This window comes from Mirounga angustirostris, unplaced genomic scaffold (assembly GCF_029215605.1).
Source record: "Mirounga angustirostris isolate CCGP_5_RB_7025 unplaced genomic scaffold, mMirAng1.0.hap1 SCAF_5, whole genome shotgun sequence".
NCBI classification, from domain to species: Eukaryota; Metazoa; Chordata; class Mammalia; order Carnivora; family Phocidae; genus Mirounga; species Mirounga angustirostris.
Genome location: NW_026991713.1, coordinates 139,622,353 through 139,641,669, shown reverse-complemented (window position 1 = coordinate 139,641,669; position 19,317 = coordinate 139,622,353). Strand labels below are relative to the sequence as shown.

The 19,317-nt window shown below is 47.3% G+C and overlaps 1 protein-coding gene across 10 annotated transcripts in view; it reads left to right on the top strand.

Moving 5' to 3' along the window:
• The window catches only part of LUC7L (LUC7 like), a 69,601-nt gene that overhangs the window by 28,662 nt on the left and 21,622 nt on the right, over positions 1-19,317 (top strand). For 4 of the 10 annotated variants that reach the window (XR_010411763.1, XR_010411762.1, XR_010411765.1 and 1 more), the window contains exons 7-11: positions 3,243-3,331; positions 6,082-6,111; positions 6,800-6,967; positions 7,749-7,906; positions 9,080-9,171. Coding sequence is in view for 5 of the 10 variants with exons in the window: in XM_064592214.1 (XP_064448284.1) it covers positions 3,243-3,331; positions 6,082-6,111; positions 6,800-6,967; positions 7,749-7,890 (429 nt within the window). In the remaining 5 variants the exon portion in view is untranslated. Of the gene's footprint in view, positions 1-3,242; positions 3,332-6,081; positions 6,112-6,799; positions 7,005-7,748; positions 8,651-9,077; positions 9,172-19,317 lie in introns of those variants that run through there. The other 6 variants (XM_045874553.3, XM_045874555.2, XM_045874554.3 and 3 more) reach the window with 4 other exon arrangements.

The window sequence follows — 19,317 nt, the reverse complement described above, 5'->3', positions numbered from 1 at the left end:
GAATCCAAAGCGACTAGTCTACACTTGTTTGCAGGAAAAAAACGCAGAGTCTAGTCCTCTGGTACAGAGAGCTCTCACACACCTCGGAGATAACTTTTGGTTGGAGATGGGAAGAGCCGGTAGTCTCGTTTTTCTCCTTTGGCAGAGGCGGATGCATGGAGAGTGGTTAGGCTAGACAGAAGATCACACTTCCTGGCCCTTGCCTTTGAGCCTCCTCGGAAGGACGAGAACATGGTGGAGTTTTTTGGATAGCACTGCTTCACCACTGCCCACCTTTGTCTCTTCCTCAAGGCTCCTCAGTTTCCTGGGTTAGACTCTAAAACTTATCTTGGGTCCACTTAGAAGGATGGGTGAGCATGTTTCAGATACTTTGAATTATTTTTCAGACTGGTGGAGTCCTCCCTGCTCTGTATAGGGGCCACTAGGATGGGGTGCTGGGAACTATGCAGGTCTTCCCTCCAGACATTTGGTGGAAAGACGCATGGCACTTGACTGGGACACTGCAGCAATCAAGATGGAGGGCCTTGTGTGCCCCTAGAAGGAGCAGGGGGCAGAGCCCTGCACGTGAGGAGAGGTTGCCAGTAGGTGAGGTGTGAACTTGGCACTGGGAGTGGAGCTGGGGTGGCAGCCACTGGTCTTAACACAGTTTGCTCCTGTGCTCCCAATAGAATTTTGGGAAGTGATACACTGTTACGCATATCTTCTTCTTCTTCTTTTTTTTTTTTTTAAGATTTATTTATTTGAGAGAAGGAGCATGTGCGTGAGCAGGGGGAGGGGTAGAGGGGGAGAGAGAATCCCCAAGTAAACTCTCCACTGAGCACAGAGCCCAGAGATCATGACCTGAGCCAGAGTCAGATGCTTAATGAACTGAACCACCTAGGCGCCCCTTCCATTTCTCCTTTAAATTGTATTTCCATTTCATAGCACCCCATAATTTAGTTTTGGGTTTTTTTTTTAAGATTTTATTTATTTGACAGACAAAGCAAGAGGGGAAACACAAGCAGGGGGAGTGGGAGAGGGAGAAGCAGGCTTCCTGCTGAGCAGGGAGCCTGATGCGGGGCTCGATCCCAGGACCCTGAGACCATGACCTGAGCCAAAGACTGAGCCACCCAGGTGCCCCTAGTTTTGATATTTTTTTTATACCTGAAAGCCTTTTATTTTTTTAACACATATTTCTCCAACAGAGATGAGACTATATTGAAATTTTTTCCCCTGAAATCTTAAGAACAAGTTTTTGGTTTTTTTAAGGTTTTATTTTTCAGTAATCTTTACACGCAACATGGGACTCAAACTTAAAACCCCAAGATCAAGAGCCACATGCTGTACTGGCTGAGCTAGTCAGGCACGCCTTTAAAGAAATTAGTATTAACTAGATCGAGAAAGCATGCTTTATCTTTGCAGTGTGAGTTGTACGAAGTTGACTAAAACAACACAAATATATTACAGCTTTTGATAATGGCTATTAAACTAACAACTGAAAACATGTTTGGAAGTGCACCTCTAAACAATCAGGAGGGTGAGAGTTCTGGGTCCTAATCAGAGATGGCTTCACTTACAGTTGTCCCAGAGGTGCTCATACCACCAGGCCACACACCCAGGTAATAGTGAGGCAAAGCCTTCTTTCTTAGGGGTGGAAGGACAGTGTCTAGGAAGTAGAGAGGTTTGCAAAGGAGTTAATACCAGACCATAGCCCTGTGCTCGGTCACATTCTCTTTACGAAGAGTCTGCATGTAAATTGAGGGGCTGAAACTCCCATCCTTAACCTTAATGTGTCCATCCTTGTGTGCCTGCTCAGATCCAGGACAAGTGAAGCCAGGGGTGGAGAACCAGAGGCTCCAGACAGGAGGGCTCTCACACCTTGTGAGTGCTTTGAGGAGGATAGCTGGCCCCTCTCCCTCAGTCCTTGCTATACCCTTTTGTTCAGGGACCTGGCTCCAGTTTGCACTGAGATACAGGGTTATCCTTCATGGTAGACTGGTGACCCTTTGTCTCCCTGGACCTACTGTACTCCCCCTTAGGGCTTCATTCCATCAGCAGAGAGGTGCAGACATCAAAAGGCTTTGGGTTGAGGGGTGCCTGGGTGGCTCAGATGATAAGTGTCTGCCTTCAGCTCAGGTCATGATCCCAGAGTCCTGGGGTCGAGTCCCACATTGGGCTCCCTGCTTGGCGGGAAGCCTGCTTCTCCCTCTCCCACTCTCCCTGCTTGTGTTCCCTCTCTCTCTGTCAGAGAAATAAAATCTTTAAAAAAAAAAAGGCTTTGGGTTGATATGGGGTGGGAGTATGTAGACCGGACCTAGTGCTTTGAGCTAAGTTGTGTCAGTAGTGTTCCACAGTGGAGTTTCTCCGGACCTCCTCCGCTCTGTTGCATTGTCTTTTCTGTTGTGTTCACCATCGAGCCTGTTAAGCCAAGTATTGAGCTTGGTGTTGAAAGCCAGTTGTGGGTGCCCCTGGCTGGCACAGTGGGTAGAGCATGTGACTCTTGATCTTGGGGCTGTAAGTTTCAGCCCCATGATGGGTGTAGAGATTACTTAAAATACTAAAGAAAGCAAGCAAACAAGAAAGCCAGCCGGTTGTGGAGTGTTCACGGTCTACCTTCCCTGGCCTGCTGTCCCCACCGAGGCCGGGTCTCAAGCCAGTGTAGCACTCAGCACTCCCAAGAACAGGCTGCTCCTGGGCAGCAGGATAGGTTTGGTCATACATGTGGTTTTTTTTACAGTAAAGTGTGTGGAATCTCCTTTGGGTAGAAAACTATCTGGATTGGTGTGAAGCGAAAGATCAATTTCTGTGCCTTAGAACCATAGCACCTCTTAGAATATACAGTTTGTCAATGAATTTATAAGATGTATTTGTAAAAGCGTTACTTTCGTGTATTTTCCATTAAGAAGCTTTAAAGGTGATTATGTTCTTGTTTCCTAAGAGTTTTTTTTAGATTTCTAAATTCTTAATACTGAGATCATGTGAAAGTGCTTTTTTTTTTTTTTTAAGATTTTATTTATTTATTTGACAGAGATAGCTAGAGAGGGAACACAGGAAGGGGGAGAAGGAGAAGCAGGCTTCCCGCAGAGCAGGGAGCCTGATGCGGGGCTTGATCCCAGGACCCTGGGATCATGACCTGAGCCGAAGGCAGACGCTTAATGACTGAGCCACCCAGGGGCCCCATAAAAGTGCTTTGTTAAACAACATTCATACTCTTGTTGGTATAAGTTTTTCTTCTCTTATTTTTCAACTTTTTGTTTGTTTAGAAAACTGTGGCTGAAAAGCAGGAGAAGAGAAATCAGGATCGACTGAGGAGGAGAGAGGAGAGAGAGCGGGAGGAGCGACTGAGCAGGAGGTGAGTCCCACAGTACACACATGCCCAAGGAGACCCTGCTCCTTCCTTGCAGTCTGGCTTGTAGCAATTGAGGTCTGCTGCGGACCTACGTGGCCCTTAAAAGAAAAATGAGCAAACATGCAGCCTGTTCAGAAGAGCGGGGTTTTGGCTGGCCTGGGAGGAGCGCTGTGTGGTGCAGACAGTCGTCCGGAGCTGCACACGCAGCTGTGGCGACCTCACTCGTACCTCGGAAGGTGTAGGGGAGGGCTGAGCAGTAGGAGCAGGAGAGGAACCTGCTCTGCCCTGACCCGCCTCGTGGGTCCTGGGGACACGGCGCTCAGCCAACAAGTCGGGCAGGAGCTGACACTCTGGAGCTGGGGCATGCTTTGTCACACAGCCATACGTTGAAGGGAAAATCCGTCAGGGAAAGGCCTTAGGCCTGAGCAGACTCTGAAGTTGACTGAGTGTTGTCAGGCCCTGCTGAGAACGAGTGTAGGTGGTAAGGGTGGAAGCAGCAAGAGTCCCAGTGAAGGAGGTGCCAGTTGACAGGGTGAGCGGGGTCTTGGTGTGTTGTGGGGGTAGAGCTGTTAAGATTCGCTGGTACAAGGTTGTGAGGCAAGCAAAGGGGGAACAGAGCTGGCCTCATGATTTCAGGCCTGGAGCTGCCACTTAGGGGATGGAGAACACTGGGAGCAGTGTACTAGGGTGAAGAGGGGTTGGTGGGCAGTAGGATTTGGCTCTGGCCGTACTCCGTTTGAGATGCTTAGGAGACATGTGGTCAGAGTTCAGGGAAAAGGCTGGAGCCAGGACCCCACTGTCATGGGATGCAGCTCACTGTCCTTGAAAGGCCCAGAAGCTGGGCTTTCCTGGAGGAATTAATGTATAGTTCAGAAACAACAAGTAAGTGTTTATTGTATTTATTGTGTTTCTCTTCATTACTTTAATTACCTAACACATTTTGATTGTAAAGAGACTCAAACAAAAACAAAACAGATTCAAACAGTATAAAAATGTATTAAGCAAAACACATAAGGCATCCCTGATTTCAGTTTTTGATGACGAAGTTTCTATAAAGCTATTTTTGTTTTTTGTGGGTTTTGTTTTGTTTTTAAGATTTTACTTATGGGACACCTGGGTGGCTCAGTCAGTTAAGCGTCTGCCTTCAGCTCGGGTTGTGATCCCAGGGTTCTGGGATTGAGTCCCACATTGGGCTCCTGGATCAGCGGGGAGCCTGCTTCTCCCTCTGCCTGCCACTCCCCCTGTTTGTGCATGCATACATACACATTCTCTCTATCTTTCTCTCTGACAAATAAATAAAATCTTTTAAAAATAATAAAGATTTTATTTATTTTAAAGAGCAAGAGAGCGTGAGAGCATGAGCAGGGGGAGGGGCAGAGGGAGAAGCAGACTCCTCATTGAGCTGGGAGCCTGATGCTCAATCCCAGGATTCTGAGATCATGACCTGAGCCAAAGGCAGACTCTTAACCATCTGAGCCACCCAGGTGCCCCAATTTTGGGGTTTTATTTTAAGATTTTATTCTTTTTTTTTTTTTTTTTTAAAGATTTTATTTATTTATTTGACAGAGAGACAGCGAGAGAGGGAACACAAGCAGGGGGAGTGGGAGAGGGAGAAGCAGGCTTCCCGCTGAGCAGGTGCCCGATGCGGGGCTCGATCCCAGGACCCTGGGGTCATGACCTGAGCCGAAGGCAGATGCTTAACAACTGAGCCACCCAGGCGCCCCAAGATTTTATTCTTTATTTGACAGAGAGTACACGCAGGGGGAGCAGGAGAGGGAGAAGCAGGCTCTCCACTAAGCAGGGAGCCCGATGTGGGGCCTGATCCAAGGACCCTGGGATCATGACCCAAGCTGAAGGCAGATGCCCAACTCACTGAACCACCCAGGCACCCCTATTTTGTTTTTTAAAGATTTATTTATTTGAGAGAGAGAGAGCGTGGGGTGGGGGGCAAAGGGAAAGAAATCCTCAAGCACACCGCCCAGAGTGGAGCCTCATGCAGGGCTCCATCCTAGGACCCTGAGATCATGACCTGAACCGAAATCAAGAGTCAGAAGCTTAACCGACTGAGCCACCCAGGTGGCTCTGTAAAACTATTTTTGAATGGGTACTGTAGTGATCATCCTTACTTTGATGTTTGATTGGTTTATAAAATTTCTTAGAATTCCTAGGACAAAGGAATTTAATATATAAATATTAATAGGTGTTGGAAAAATTGCTTTACAAAAAACTATCAGATCATCCTTTAGATGCATGTTGTGTGAACATCTTCTGTCACATCCCCCTCAGCACATTTTGCTAGTGATCTTGTTAATTTTTGCTGTAGAACAGGGTATAAAATGAGAACTCATTGTATTGTGTATTTCTTGGATTGCTGGTTGATTATATAGTTTCCAAGGAGGTCATGTGACCCTCACCTAGCAGTGAACCTGTGTCTGGAACTTGAGGCTTTGGCTTTGCTTTAACTTTGGTGTCCTTTGGTGACTTTAGATCCCGTCCAGCCTTGCATCTGCTGTGTGACAGTCTGCATAGCTGTGCAAGTGACTTTGACGAGCCAGTTGTTGAACTCAGAGTGTAGCATTTGACCCCTGGGGGTTGGGGGCTGGCCTCATGCTGTGAGTATTGACACCTGGAGCTGTGGGCCTGAGAATGGGTGAGCCGACTCGGTGGGAAGTCAGCACTGCTTCACCTTGTAGACTGTGGCGTGGGCTGTTTGGGGGAAATTGCCCATCCTTTTTTTCTCTTTTTCATTTTAGGTCTGGATCAAGAACCAGAGATCGAAGGAGGTAGGTTTCCAGATCCATTAACATATTCTCAGATGCCCTTCCCCCCACACACACATTTTTTGTCTTTTTTCTCCCCCCATATTTTTTCTTTTTTAAGATTTACTTATTTGAGAGAGAGTGTGTATGCATGCATGCGCGTGCAGCAGTGGGGAGCAAAGGGAGAGGGAGAGAGTCCCAAGCAGACACTGCCCTGTGTGTGCAGCCTGACGTGGACCTCGATCTCATGACCCTGAGATCACAACGTGAGCCGAAACCAAGAGTCACTTAACTGACTGAGCCCTGCAGGCACCCCTCCACATGAATTTTTCCTTATAGTTATCTTTTATAGCTTCACACTTGTTATCTGGTGGGCAGGGCTGGTGAGGGACCAAGCTCGGGCCCTATCCATCTGTTGTCAGGTTGGTTGGGGCTTAGTGCAGCAGTGGGATCCATTGTAAATGAGAGGGGAAGTCAGAAGGTACTGCTGAGGCCTGTGGGGTGGTAGGTGTTTCCTGGCGAGGTGTTTTCCGGAAGCATCATTGGGATGGGGCCATAATTCTGAATTGATGGGACTGTTGTGGACCCCAGTTGTAAATTTGTAGAAGGGAAGGGGAGATGCCAGTGAACCATCCAGCAGAACTTCTTGCGAGAGAAGGGCTATTGGCAGGGGGCATCATGGCCTTCAAAGCCTTCTGGTTGTCTGCTGCAGGTCACGCTCCCGGGATCGGCGTCGCAGGAGGTCCAGATCTACCTCCAGGGAGCGACGAAAGTCGTCCCGATCCCGGTCCCGAGACAGACACCGGCGCCACCGCAGCCGTTCCCGCAGCCACAGCCGGGGCCACCGCCGGGCTTCCAGGGACCGGAGTGCGAAATACAAGTAACTACTCTGACTCCTTCAGTAGCTGCAACCAGGAGTGAGCCCCTTCTCTTTGTGTTCCCAGGGTCTTCTGGGGGTCTATCGTTGGGGCCTGTTGGCCATGCCTGGTCGGGATGGGTCTGGGGCTTTTGTTCAGGAGCCTGGCTGGGCATCTCTGGAACAGTGTTGGAGCCTTGAGGAGTCATGAATGGGGCCCAGCGCATAGGGAGCTGTAAGCTCGAGCAGCAGGTGGATTCAGGGCTGGGACAGTTGAGAGGCTGTGGAGGTGGTTACACGGGCATAACTCCCTCGTGACCTGCCACATGCTCAGTGTCCCCTCAGTACAGAGTCCCTGAGATTTGCTTCCTAACCAGGCCCTGCTTACCTCTGTTGTGGTTTTCTTAAGGAAAAACAACCCAAAAAACATTCATACTCACCCTTTGAGGTAAGCTCTGTGAGCACCCTTGTGTGCTTGATTTATAGCCTTTTTTCCACTGTGTTTATGTAATGGATCATACTCCACATGTACACTTTGTGGTCCTTTGCTTCGTTCACGTTACAGCAAAATCCTACCCTGTTGGGAGAAATCTTTACAAATGTCACTTTTGAGTAGCTGCTTGAACACTCCCTTGTAGTGGCTTGGGCACTAGACGGCTGCCCTCTGCCTGCCGAGGGCTTCCCTGGGCGTGCTGTGTTTTGGTCTTCCCTGAGCTCATGTTGAGGGTCCAAGTTGCCGGTGCTCAAGGAGTCAGCCAGAAGAGGGATGCTGGCCTCCTCTGAGCCTCTGATTCTCATTTCCCAGGTTCTCCAGAGAACGGGCACCGAGGGAGGAGGCCTGGGAGCATGGGCGCAGTGAGCGAGGGGCTGCTGACTGGAGGCTGGAGAGCTCCAATGGGAAGACAACTTCGCGGAGGTCGGAGGAAAAGGAGGCTGGAGAGATCTGAACCTACATCCGGGCCTGTAAATAGTCTGATAAACATTCAACACAGCCTAAAGTTACCCTTTATATTTGCTGAATACAACTCATCTTTTGTAGTTTACAATTTCTATTGTTTTGGAGCTCGCTGTGAGTTTCTAGCGATGTACAGAGTTGCTCCTGTGTTCTGGGGTTCTGTTGAGTAGGAATAAATAAATCTGACAGACGGCCTCCTTACTGCTGCGGTGGGGTCTCTGCTGTCCCGCTGTGCTCTAGAGACTTCACCGTGGCCTCCCACAGTGGGTGGCACACTGGATGTTCTTGGTGAGCAAGCTCACCCTCAGAAATTGTGACTTAATGTTAGACTCCCTTTGACTGTTGGCATCTGAAATGCCTGCTGCCCTGCCCTGACCATCTGGCGTGCAATGTGCTGTCTGCTCGCTGGGCTGCACAGCTCCACCCCTTGGTGTAGACCACAGCAGGCTCCGCTGGGGAGGAGGGAGGTGCCCCATTCCACGTCCACTTCTTTAGGAAGGGCTGCCCATCTAGTCTGCTGTTAGCGCAGCCTCAGCCTGGCTCCAGTGAACAACACTGCAGCTTCCCCTTTGGGAGTTACTTAAGAACAAAGACGGGCCTTTGGACAACATCCACATGACAGCCACAAGGTCCTCAGAGGCGGGAGATGCTGATTTGGGTCAGGTTGTAGTTTGATGCATACTCAAGAGAGCCTGGTGGTGGTACCCATGCTCTCAGCTATTCTGTCACATTTTACTAAGAGACCAAAATGAGCCCTTCTGAAAAAGGTAACAGGGATCTCTTCTCTTCACTTCTTGGGGGAAGGATACCTGCTTGGTAGGTAGAGTAGACCCCAAGCTCGTTGAGTAGAGGTGTGTCCTCTAGGGTTTGGGAAGTAGACGCAGGTTGGTGCAAAGCCATGAATGGGTTAAGGGTGGTCCTAAGGAGGGGAGGGGCAAAGGGGGATGAGGCCTGGGATTGTGGGTGCATGACTGTTTGGCTGCCTGGGCTGAAGCAGGCAGAACACACCCCAGGTCAGGCAGCATGAGGGTGCGCAGCTCAGAGCCAGGATGACAGAAGGACCTCCCGCCTCCATCCCTCATCTCCTGGAGGGGTGGACTTTTAAAAAAAAGAAAAAAACTAGTAAAATACACAAAACTTACCATTTCAACCATTATTAAGTGTGTTCATGTGTTGTGCAGCCATCACCACCATCCATGGAGGAGTGGTTTTGAAAAGGCAGAGTGAAGACATCCCTGGACTTAGGAGTAGTAATGAGGTGTCAGCCACAAAGGTAAGGCTGAGTTTGAGACAGTTGTAGGATGCCTGGAAGCTGCACATGCTCCCCCCACACCTGGGTTTTCCTCACTCGGTCTAGGAGCAGGTGGTCTTAAGCTCTTGTGCTTGGCTCTTCCAACCTTGTTGCTAGAGGCACCCACCTGTCCCTGGTGCACCCCAGACCTCTGAGCCTCATGGGTTTCAAGTACTGCCCATTTTCCTGTGTGTAGGAGTGTAGTGGACACATGGTCCTGGGTGGGTGGAGAGGAGGAGGTCAGATGGACGGAGGCCATGCACAACACTCCGAGGACCCCATAGCTCACCCTAGTTGGGTTCCAGCAGAGGAGAGTTCCCAGACGGGGATGTGGAGGGTGCCTAGAGGAAGTCACCCATAAATCATAAGGGGGCTGGGGGCAGAGAGGTCACCACGCCACCCTGAGTCCTCTTGAAGAATATGAAAATGTGGGAAATATTTGTTTATATAGAGAGAAGCAGGGACGCAGGTCAGGAGGCAGTTGCAATCCCTGAGATTTGGGTGGGTCAGGCCAACAGGTGTAGATCCTCCAGGGCTCTAAGATCATGGTGGAGTCAGGCTCTTGAGGTTCCCCCCCCCACCACCACCACCACATACACACACACCTTGTTTCTCCAGTAGAGGAGGACATCTTAACTAGCATGTAGCGTAGACTGTGGCATCTCCTAAGTGCATAGAGGCCCCCAGCTGCCCTGGAGGGAGGGGTCCTTTGGCCACAGTGGGTGGGATTTCTGGGGCCACCTTCCAGGCTCAAAACGGGGTCTCTAGCCAGGCCCAGAACTACAGGCTGGTGAAGGGAGAGCTGGAGGGACTATGCTGGCCCTGCAGCTTGCATGGGAGCCCATAGGATCCCCAGGGGGCCCAACCTTAGGGACACACCCACTGTGTCCTGTGGATATGTGGAGATTCTCCCTAGGATAGTGGGGGGCACTTGGGTTTGCCTGGGAGCTGGGAGTGCCCTGTGTGAGGTGGTACCCAGCTGTGATTGGAGCAAGTGGGAGAGGGGATGTGCACCACAGTGCTTTGGAAGGGACTCTCACCTAGTTGGGATGGTGGCCACAGTGGGGTTTGGGACCTGCCCGTGGCCCTGCTTAGGAAAGACTGGGACAGTTGAGTCAGGCATCAGAAATACTTGGGAGGACTTAAAACAGGTTATTGCCCCATTTCCCCATCTGATTTTCTGGAGAGGGGCCCAAAAATGTACTTTTATTATATTGTAGGCAGATTTTTTAAAGATTTTGTTTTTTTGACAGACACAGCGAGAGAGGGAACACTAGCAGAGGGAGGGGAGAGGGAGAAGCAGGCTCCCCACGGAGCCCGATGCTTAACAACTGAGCCACCTGGGTGCCCCTGTATAGATTTTTTTAGATTGAGTTAAAACATAAAATTCAACATGTTAACTACTTTAAAGTGTACAGTTTAGTGGTTTTTGTTTTTTTGTTTTTTTGTTTTTTTAAAGATTTTATTTATTTATTCATGAGAGGCAGAGGCAGAGGGAGAAGCAGGCTCCCAAGGAGCAGAGAGCCCGATGCGGGACTCGATCCCAGGACCCTGGGATCATGACCTGAGCCGAAGGCAGACGCTTAACTATCTGAGCCACCCAGGCGCCCCAGTTTAGTGGTTTTTAATAACTGCACGATGTTATGCTCTGTAGTTGATCACTGCATAGTTTTAGAACATTTCATCACTCCCGAAGGAAGCCGGGGTACCCATTAGCAGTCACTCCCCCTGACACCAGCCCTAGACAACCGCTAATCTACTTGCTGTGTCTGTTGATTTGTCAGCTCTGGACCTGTTGTCAGTGAGAGCACAGAGTAAGTGACCTGTGACTAGCTCTTGTTAACCAAGCAGGGTTTTCAGGGTTTATCTGCACGGTAGCCTGTGTCAGTACCACAAACGTGAGTCTCCCTGGGCTGCTGATGCTCTTGGTCTGAAGGACACCAAGAGCTGGAGTAGGGTCACTGGGGGTGGGGGTGATGGGAGTCGGGGCGCCAGCTTCAAACCCTAAATGGCATTTCTTCTGGGATGTGAAGTGAGCTGCTGTCTGAGTCCTTAAAGCAGCGCCCCCAGCTCTGGCCATCAGGGCACACGGCAAAGGGAATACTTAGCCTTAGGAAAGGGGGATTGAGGAGTCATACCCTCAGTTGCTGGCACAATTAATTGCTTTTATGTCCACTGCACAGTCCCTATGCCAGCTCCTCAGACAGCCCTTCCCCTACTGACCCCACATCCCCACAGGGGCTTAATCTGGGCATTCTCTGGCACGAGTCTGTGGTGCCACATCGCCCTGCGTGCTGTATGATAGGTGATAGGTGACAAAGCTGGTGGCTACTTACGGACAGGTGCAAGGTCTCCCGGGCGCCCACGGTCCCTGACCCAGTCCGTGCAGGAGAAGGACTGTTCTACAGGAGTGCCAGCCCTCCCTGAGTGACACAGGAGCTCACCGGGAAGGCTTGAGGGATCCCTGGGGATTAGCAGATTTCCTGGGCACCAGAAGTTCTCTAGTGCTTTCTGGCCCCTTGTTCCTGCCCTTCTCTTTCCCTCCCTGGGGCTAAGCCTGCTGAGGCTCGGCTGGGACTGCTCTCCCAAGGAGGTTGTGCAAGGGACACCCCTGCCATCCATCCTCACGCCCAGGGGAGGAGCAGTGGTGAGGGGCTCGCGAAGAAGACTTCAGCCCTTCGCCTGACCCAAGCACCTTCCTTTTATTTTTATGGAGAGATAATTGACAAATGGTGTTCTATTAATTTCAGGTGTACGATGTAATGATTCAACACATGTATATATTGCAAAATGATCACCACCAGAAGTCTACTTAACATCTATATCAAAAAGTATTTTCTGGTGATGAGGACTTCTAAGCTGTACTCTGAGCAGCTTTCAAATACACACTATGGTGTTACTGTATATGTAATAATGTAACAGTAAGGTACAGTATTGTATATATAATACTGCATATATAACTAATACAAGTTATTACAAGCAGTCTTGTATATATAGTGCTATATATATAAGTAGTATGTAATACAGTGCCATGTTACTGTATATATAAATTCTGTATAATTAATACATAGTACACTATTGTGTATTTATAATACTGTATATGTAATTAGGTATTATAATGCAATGCAGTATTATATAATACTATAGATGTAATTATGTAATAATATATAACACTGCAGTATTTTTTTAAGATCTTATGTATTTGAGACCGCAAGACAGAGAGCACAAGTCAGGGAGAGGCAGAGGGAGAAGGGGAAGCAGACTATATACACTGAGCAGGGAGCCCGATGCAGGACTCGATCCCAGGACCCTGGGATCATGACCTGAGCCAAAGGGAGACGCTTAACCTACTGAGCCACGCAGGTGCCCCTGCAGTATTTTTTTTTTAAGATTGATTTATTTGAGAGCATGAGCAGGAGGGGCAGAGGGAGAGGGAGAGAATCTCAAGTAGACTCCACACTGAGTGTGGAGCCCGACACGGGGCTCCATCTCATGACCCTGAGATCAAGACCTGAGCAGAAACCAAGAGTCAGACGCTTAGACACTTAACCAGGTGACCCAGTGCAGTATTGTGTATATATATAATACCATATAAGTAATGTAACAATATGTAATACAGTACCATATTGTATATATAATACCATATATGTAATTATGTAACTAACACAGTGTGGTGTTACTATATATGAAATACTGTATGTATAATTATGTAATAATATATGGTGCAGTATTATATATATAATAAATGCATATAAATCTATAATACAAATGTATATAAAATATAATACTGTACATGTAATATATAATACAGTACATTTATTGTCTATGGAATACTGTGTATTTATGTAATATGCAGTGCAGTATTATATGGTACTGCATATATAATTATGTAATAATAATATATAATACAGTGCAGTATTATATAGTCCCAGGCCTTTTTCTGAGGCTGCCAGGACCTCCTTTGGACCTCTCCCAAGGTCCAGCATGCCTGGGACTCAAGACCAGTTGGCTCCTGGCTGGGCCCAGCCTCTCTCCCTACAGAAGAGAGCACAGGAGAGTCCCGAGAATAAGAAGCAAACCCTGCATGTCCAGCGGGTCAGGAAATAGAACAGTGTCAGCTCCTAGGAAACCCATCTTCCCAGAGCTCATGGCCTCCTGACACGTGGGAATCATTGGCACATTTATTATCTCATGGTGGTTTCTGAGGGCTAGGAGTCAAGCCACAGCTCAGCCATGTTTCCCTCACAGGCTGCAATCAAGGAGTCTCATCTGGGGCTGTTCTGGAGAAGGGTCTTTCCACACTCACATGGTCAGCAGCATTTATCTACTTTCTGGGTGTCAACAAGAGGCCCATTCTGAGCAGCCACAACATGGCAGCTTGCTTTTTTGAAAGGGAGAGGGTCTCCAAGCAAGAGAGGCATTTTAAGATTTTACTTTTTTGTTTGTTTTAAAGATTTTATTTGTTTGACAGAGACATGGCGAGAGGGAACACAAGCAGGGAGAGTGGGAGAGGGAGAAGCAGGCTTCCCAGCGAGCAGGGAGCCCAGTGCAGGGCTCAATCCCAGGACCCTGGGATCACGACCTGAGCCGAAGGCAGATGGTTAACGACTGAGCCACCCAGGCGCCCCAAGATTTTACTTAATTTGAGAGAGAAAAGGGAGCGTACACTTAAGTGGGGGTGGGGGAGGGCAGAGAGCAAGGAGAGAATCTCTGAGCAGACTCCTTGATGAACGTGGAGCCCAACGTGGGCCTCTGTCTCACACCCCAGAGGTCATGACCTGAACCGAAATCAAGAGTCAGACCCCTAACCGACTGAGCCACCCAACCGACACTCTCCACAAGAGAGTCATTTTTAATCATGGAAGTGACATCCCATCCCCTTATAGATTCCTGCGGGTTAAAAGCAAGCCATAGTATCCACTAGCATGAGCGTAATTCCAAAAGAAACGAAGAGAGGAAGAAAGAAGAAATAATTGCTGGCAAGGATGTGGAGAAATTGGAAACCTCACACATTGCCGGTGGGAATAAAAAACAGATCCTGGGGAAAACCATCCGGCAGTTACTCAACTAGTTAAACAGAATTGTTTAACTCAGCAACTGCACTCCTAGGTATATACCCAAGAGAATTGCAAGAAGGAACTTCAGTATTTGTACATACAGGTGTATAGCAGCATTATTCACAATAGCCAGAAGGTGGAAACAGCCCAAATATCCTTCAACAGCTGACTGTTAAAACAATGTGGAAAACAGTATGGAGGTTCCTCAAAAAGCTAAAAATAGAAATACCATTTGACCCAATAATTCCACTACTGGTTATTTACCCAAAGAAAGTGAAAACACTGATTTGAAGAGATATATGCACCCCTATGTTTTTTGCAGCATTGTGTGCAAAAAACAAAATGTCTCTTCGTACGATGGAATATTATTCAGCCATAAAAGGACTGACATCCTGATGCACACTACAGCATGGATGAACCTTGAAAATACGATGCTAAGTGAAAAAGAAGCCAGCACAAAAGACCACATATTGTATGATTCCATTTATACGAAATATCTAGAAACAATAAATCCATACAGACAAAGTAGATAAGTGACCTTCAGAGGTGGGAGGGACTGGTAATGGGCACAGGGCTTCCTTCTGGGGTGATGGAAAGTTTCGGAACTAGGTGGTGATGAATGTATGAAATGCCACTGTGAGGCAATCCCCAGGAGGTGGGGAGGCTGGGGTACTTTTTATTAGTGACACTTTGAGTCTGTACTTTGTCTTAGCCTATATGTCTGATCTTTATCCCTTACCTGGATGAATTAAGTCACTTATAATCAATATAGTTAACATTTTGGTTTTGCTAATAGTATTTTATCTTGGGCTTTCCCTTTGTCACATTCTGTTTCTCTTCATTTTTGCCTCTTTTTGAGGGGACTGTTTTAGAATATTTTAATACGTTCTACTTTTTCCTCTCGATTACTTTGGAAGTCTTACATTCTATTTTTATTCTATGGTTGCCAGAGAATTTGCAACAGGCATGCGTAATATATTGTGGTAGGCTGAATGATCACCCCCAAAGAGATCCAGGTCCAAATCCTTGGAAATTGTGAGTGTGAACTTATATGGCAAAAGGTTTTTGAAGATGTGATTAAGAATTTTGAGATGGGAGGGCGCCTGGGTGGCTCAATCATTAAGTGTCTTCAGCCCAGGTCATGATCCCAGGGTCGTGGGATGAAGCCCCACATCGGGCTCTCTGCTCCGCGGGAAGCCTGCTTCTCCCTTTCCCACTCCTCCTGCTTGTGTTCCTACTCTCGCTATCTCTCTCTGTCAAATAAATAAATAAAATCTTTTTTTTTTAAAGATTTTATTTATTTATCTGAGAGAGAGAATGGGAGACAGAGAGCATGAGATGGGGAGGATCAGAGGGAGAAGCAGACTCCCCGCTGAGCAGGGAGCCCGATGCGGGACTCGATCCCGGGACTCCAGGATCATGACCTGAGCCGAAGGCAGTCGCTTAACCAACTGAGCCACCCAGGCACCCAATAAATAAAATCTTAAAAAAAAAAAAGAAAAGAAAAGAATTTTGAGATGGGGAAATTATTCTGGATTGTCCGGATGAGCCTAATGTGATCACACAGGTCCTTATCAGAGAGAGGCAGGGGGAGATTGGACTGCAGAAGAAGGCAAGATGCGACGAGCATTACAGGTGGAGGAAGGAGCCAAGAACCAAGGAATGCAAGGAATGCAGTTCTAGGAGCTGGAAAAGCAAGGAAAGGGATTTCCCCCACAAAGGCTCCTGAGGGAGGAGCACAATCCAGCTGACATGTCGATTCCGGCATAGTGAAACTGATTTTGGACTTCTGCCCTCCCAAACTGTTAGAGAATAAATTTGTGTCAAGTCACCAAGTTTGTGTTACACCAGTGATAGGAAATGAATACACCTACCAAAATCTAAAGTTAATAAAAACATTGTTTGCCTCCCAGATGATACAAGGACTTAAGAGCACTTGACCGCCATGGAGTCATGACTCAGTTCTGAGTTATTACTGTCTAGTGTTTTATGTCTGTCGAGGCTTTTTTCTTTATAACCCCATAGACATTATTTTATATATAATCAATGTTTGCGTTTACCACTTTATTTGTCCATTCCTTCTTACATCTCAGGCTTCTCCCTGGTCTCACTTTCCTTCTGCCTGAAGTACATCCTTTACTAGAGTCAGGATAGGATGAGGCGCGTGAGGCTCCAGGGGTACAGAATTTCAGGAGGAGCTCCTGCTCAGGGGTGTAGGGGCTGTAGTCTGGAGAATTTATTCTAACTTAAGCTCCCTACTTCTCTCTATGATTGTGTTTTATCTGTTAAACTTATCCATTGAATTTTAATTTTTGATGATTGTCTTTTCTTCATATACACACACACACACAGGTTTAATGCAATTCATATCAAAATTCCAGCTTATCATATGTGCTATGGCACTTTTTATATTTTGTTACTTCCTGCAGATATTTAAAATCTCATCTTTAATTTTTTTTTAACATAGTAGGCACACCCATAATTGAAACTGACATCTTCAGTGCCTGACCCTCGTGGGTCTGTTGCTCTGACTCATGTGTCTGCTGGCTCTCATACATGGTGTGCCTTATTTCCTTGTATGCCTGGTGAGTTTGCTGCTCTTTGCCCTTTGTGGCCTATAATGAAGTGCCTTTATCTAGGGAGGATTTATTTGCTTCTGCTAGGTGCCTGGGGCCTATGAGGGAGTCCAGATCATTTTTGAAAAAAAAAATTTTTTTTAAGATTTTTATTTGGTTAGTTTTTAAGTAATCTCTACACCCAGTGTGGGGCTTGAACTCATAACCCCAAGACCAAGAGTCACACTTGGTCCAACTGAGCCAGCCAGGTGCCCCGAGTCCAGGATCATTTTAAATGAAATCCATAGCCTGAGATTTTTGGGGGGACCACTCCGGTGATACGAACTTGGGTTGCAGATCATGGGATTTTAATTTGTCAGGGTAAATGATGTTCCCTTTTCTGCTAAACACCAAGGTATTTTTTCCCTCAGGCCCCCTGTTTGAGGAAAGAGAGAATTGTCCAGTAGGTGTAGCCTTTTGGGGCCCCAGCTTTATGGGGAGGAGTCACCTATTGAGCACATCAGCTTATACTGGCTTTTTTTTTTTTTTAAACCCATGAGCCCATGAGGAAGAAGATTCCAGCCCACATTTGCTAGTTTTGGCAAATACCTCAGGACCCAGGTAGTTAAGGTATTGTGATAACCTCTCCCTCTCTTGAGTTCTTGCCTTAGTTTTAGGCCTGAAAGTTCCTTATTATCTTGTTTGCTCTTTGATGCTTTTAGGACCATTTAGCCTGGGTGTCCAGCTGGCTCAGTCGGTAGACTGTGTGATTCTTGATCTTGGGGTTGTAAGTTCAAGCCCCACGTTGGGTGTAGAGCTTACTTAATTAAAAACATTGAAAAGAAAAACCCCAACTATTTAAACCATTTTGCCCAGCATTTTTAGTTAGCTGTAAATGAAACTATAGCCACTTTTCCCAGGTTGGAAATGGCAGCTCAGAACAGGCCATCTTGGAGCAATGACAGGGGCCCAGAGCCCTGAAGGAAGAGCTGGGTGTACCTGGAGGAAGCATTCCCCCCCCCCACTCCCCCATCCCCGGCCACACACACACACACACACACACACACACACACACAAAATAAAGATAGAAAAAAATGGGCAAGTAATTCCAGTGCCCAAAATGACCTCAAAGTCTTCTATGGATTTACATTAGAAGGGCTTCTATGGGCTAATCTGATGAAGAATGCCACAGTAGGAAAACGGGAAAGGACACAGGTGGGCAGTTCACACATTCACCTTCACTAGTAGTCAAAGGGGAGCTGCCAACCCCTGTGGAGGGATGCAGGCACTCTCCTCCTGCTGGCAAAGCTGTAACGGAAGGCAATTTGGGCAATGAGCATACCATACACCCCAGAAATTCCACTTCTATAAAAATCCCCCAAGACAATAGTTGTGTGAATGTTTCTGTAATCAAAGTTTAGCTACAGATGTTCAGAGCAAGATTTTCTGCAAATTATTTGTAAAAATGAAAAATCACTCATACCCCAACCTACTTCCTTTTCTGGGATTATGTGAAATGTGGTGAAAGCTTCTTGGTCTCTTTGGTCTCAGGCCTGTGAAAAATGCTGCTAACATTCAGTGTATAATGTCAAGTCTTGTGATCGTACCAGTGTGAAGGTGGATCTGTGTTCTACACACTGACCCACAGCATGATCTGATACGTGAACGTCTTGGCCAGCAGCGTTCGCTGTCTGTGCTCAGAAGCTGACTTCATTCTCTGTAATGGCTACACACAGTGGTCCCTTGCAACACAGTTCAACTTCTTTTCCACTGGTGAATGTGTTGGTTGTGCACCATATTTTCTTATTTTTAAACATTTTTCAGTTCTAATAAATGATTGTGCAAAGAACATCACTGTACATACATCTTTACATATGTGTGCCACTGTTTTCTGTAGGATAAATTCCCAAAAGCGATATTGCAGGCTTAGAGAATTTGCACTGGTTTTTTGTTTTGTTTTGTTTTGTTTAACTGGTTGCTTTATCTGTTAAACTTATCCATTGAATTTTAATTTTTGATTAATCTTGAATGGCCACCACCAGGCTTCAGGAGGTGCTGGGCTCATCAGAGACCCCCCGCCCCAACACACACACACACCAGGTCCCCCCCCCCCCCCCAGACTAGGCAGGCTGCAGCAAGAAGCAGCAATTGGGTTCTTTTATATCCAAATAGCAAAACACCAAAAAGGAAGTTCAGAGAACCCCACTCTTTACTACCCAAGCCTCAAGCAAGCCTTCCTGACACCCTGAAACCGTGTGCCTTGCAACGAGTGTAAAATAAACTTGTAGTCATGGGTGGCCACCAGCGAGCTGCTGAGCGGATGGCTGCCATGCTGTCGCTCGTGGGCTGGCAACCTCCCGAGGGCCTCGACGTGCAATCGCAGGTGGCGGGAACCGGGACACTAGGCCATGGAGCCCATTAGTAGAGGAGACTGCCGGAGGCTGCTCCACAACCAAAGTGTGCCCCGGGGTGCACTTTTTGGATTTAAAGGATCTAGCCATTGATGAGTGGAGACT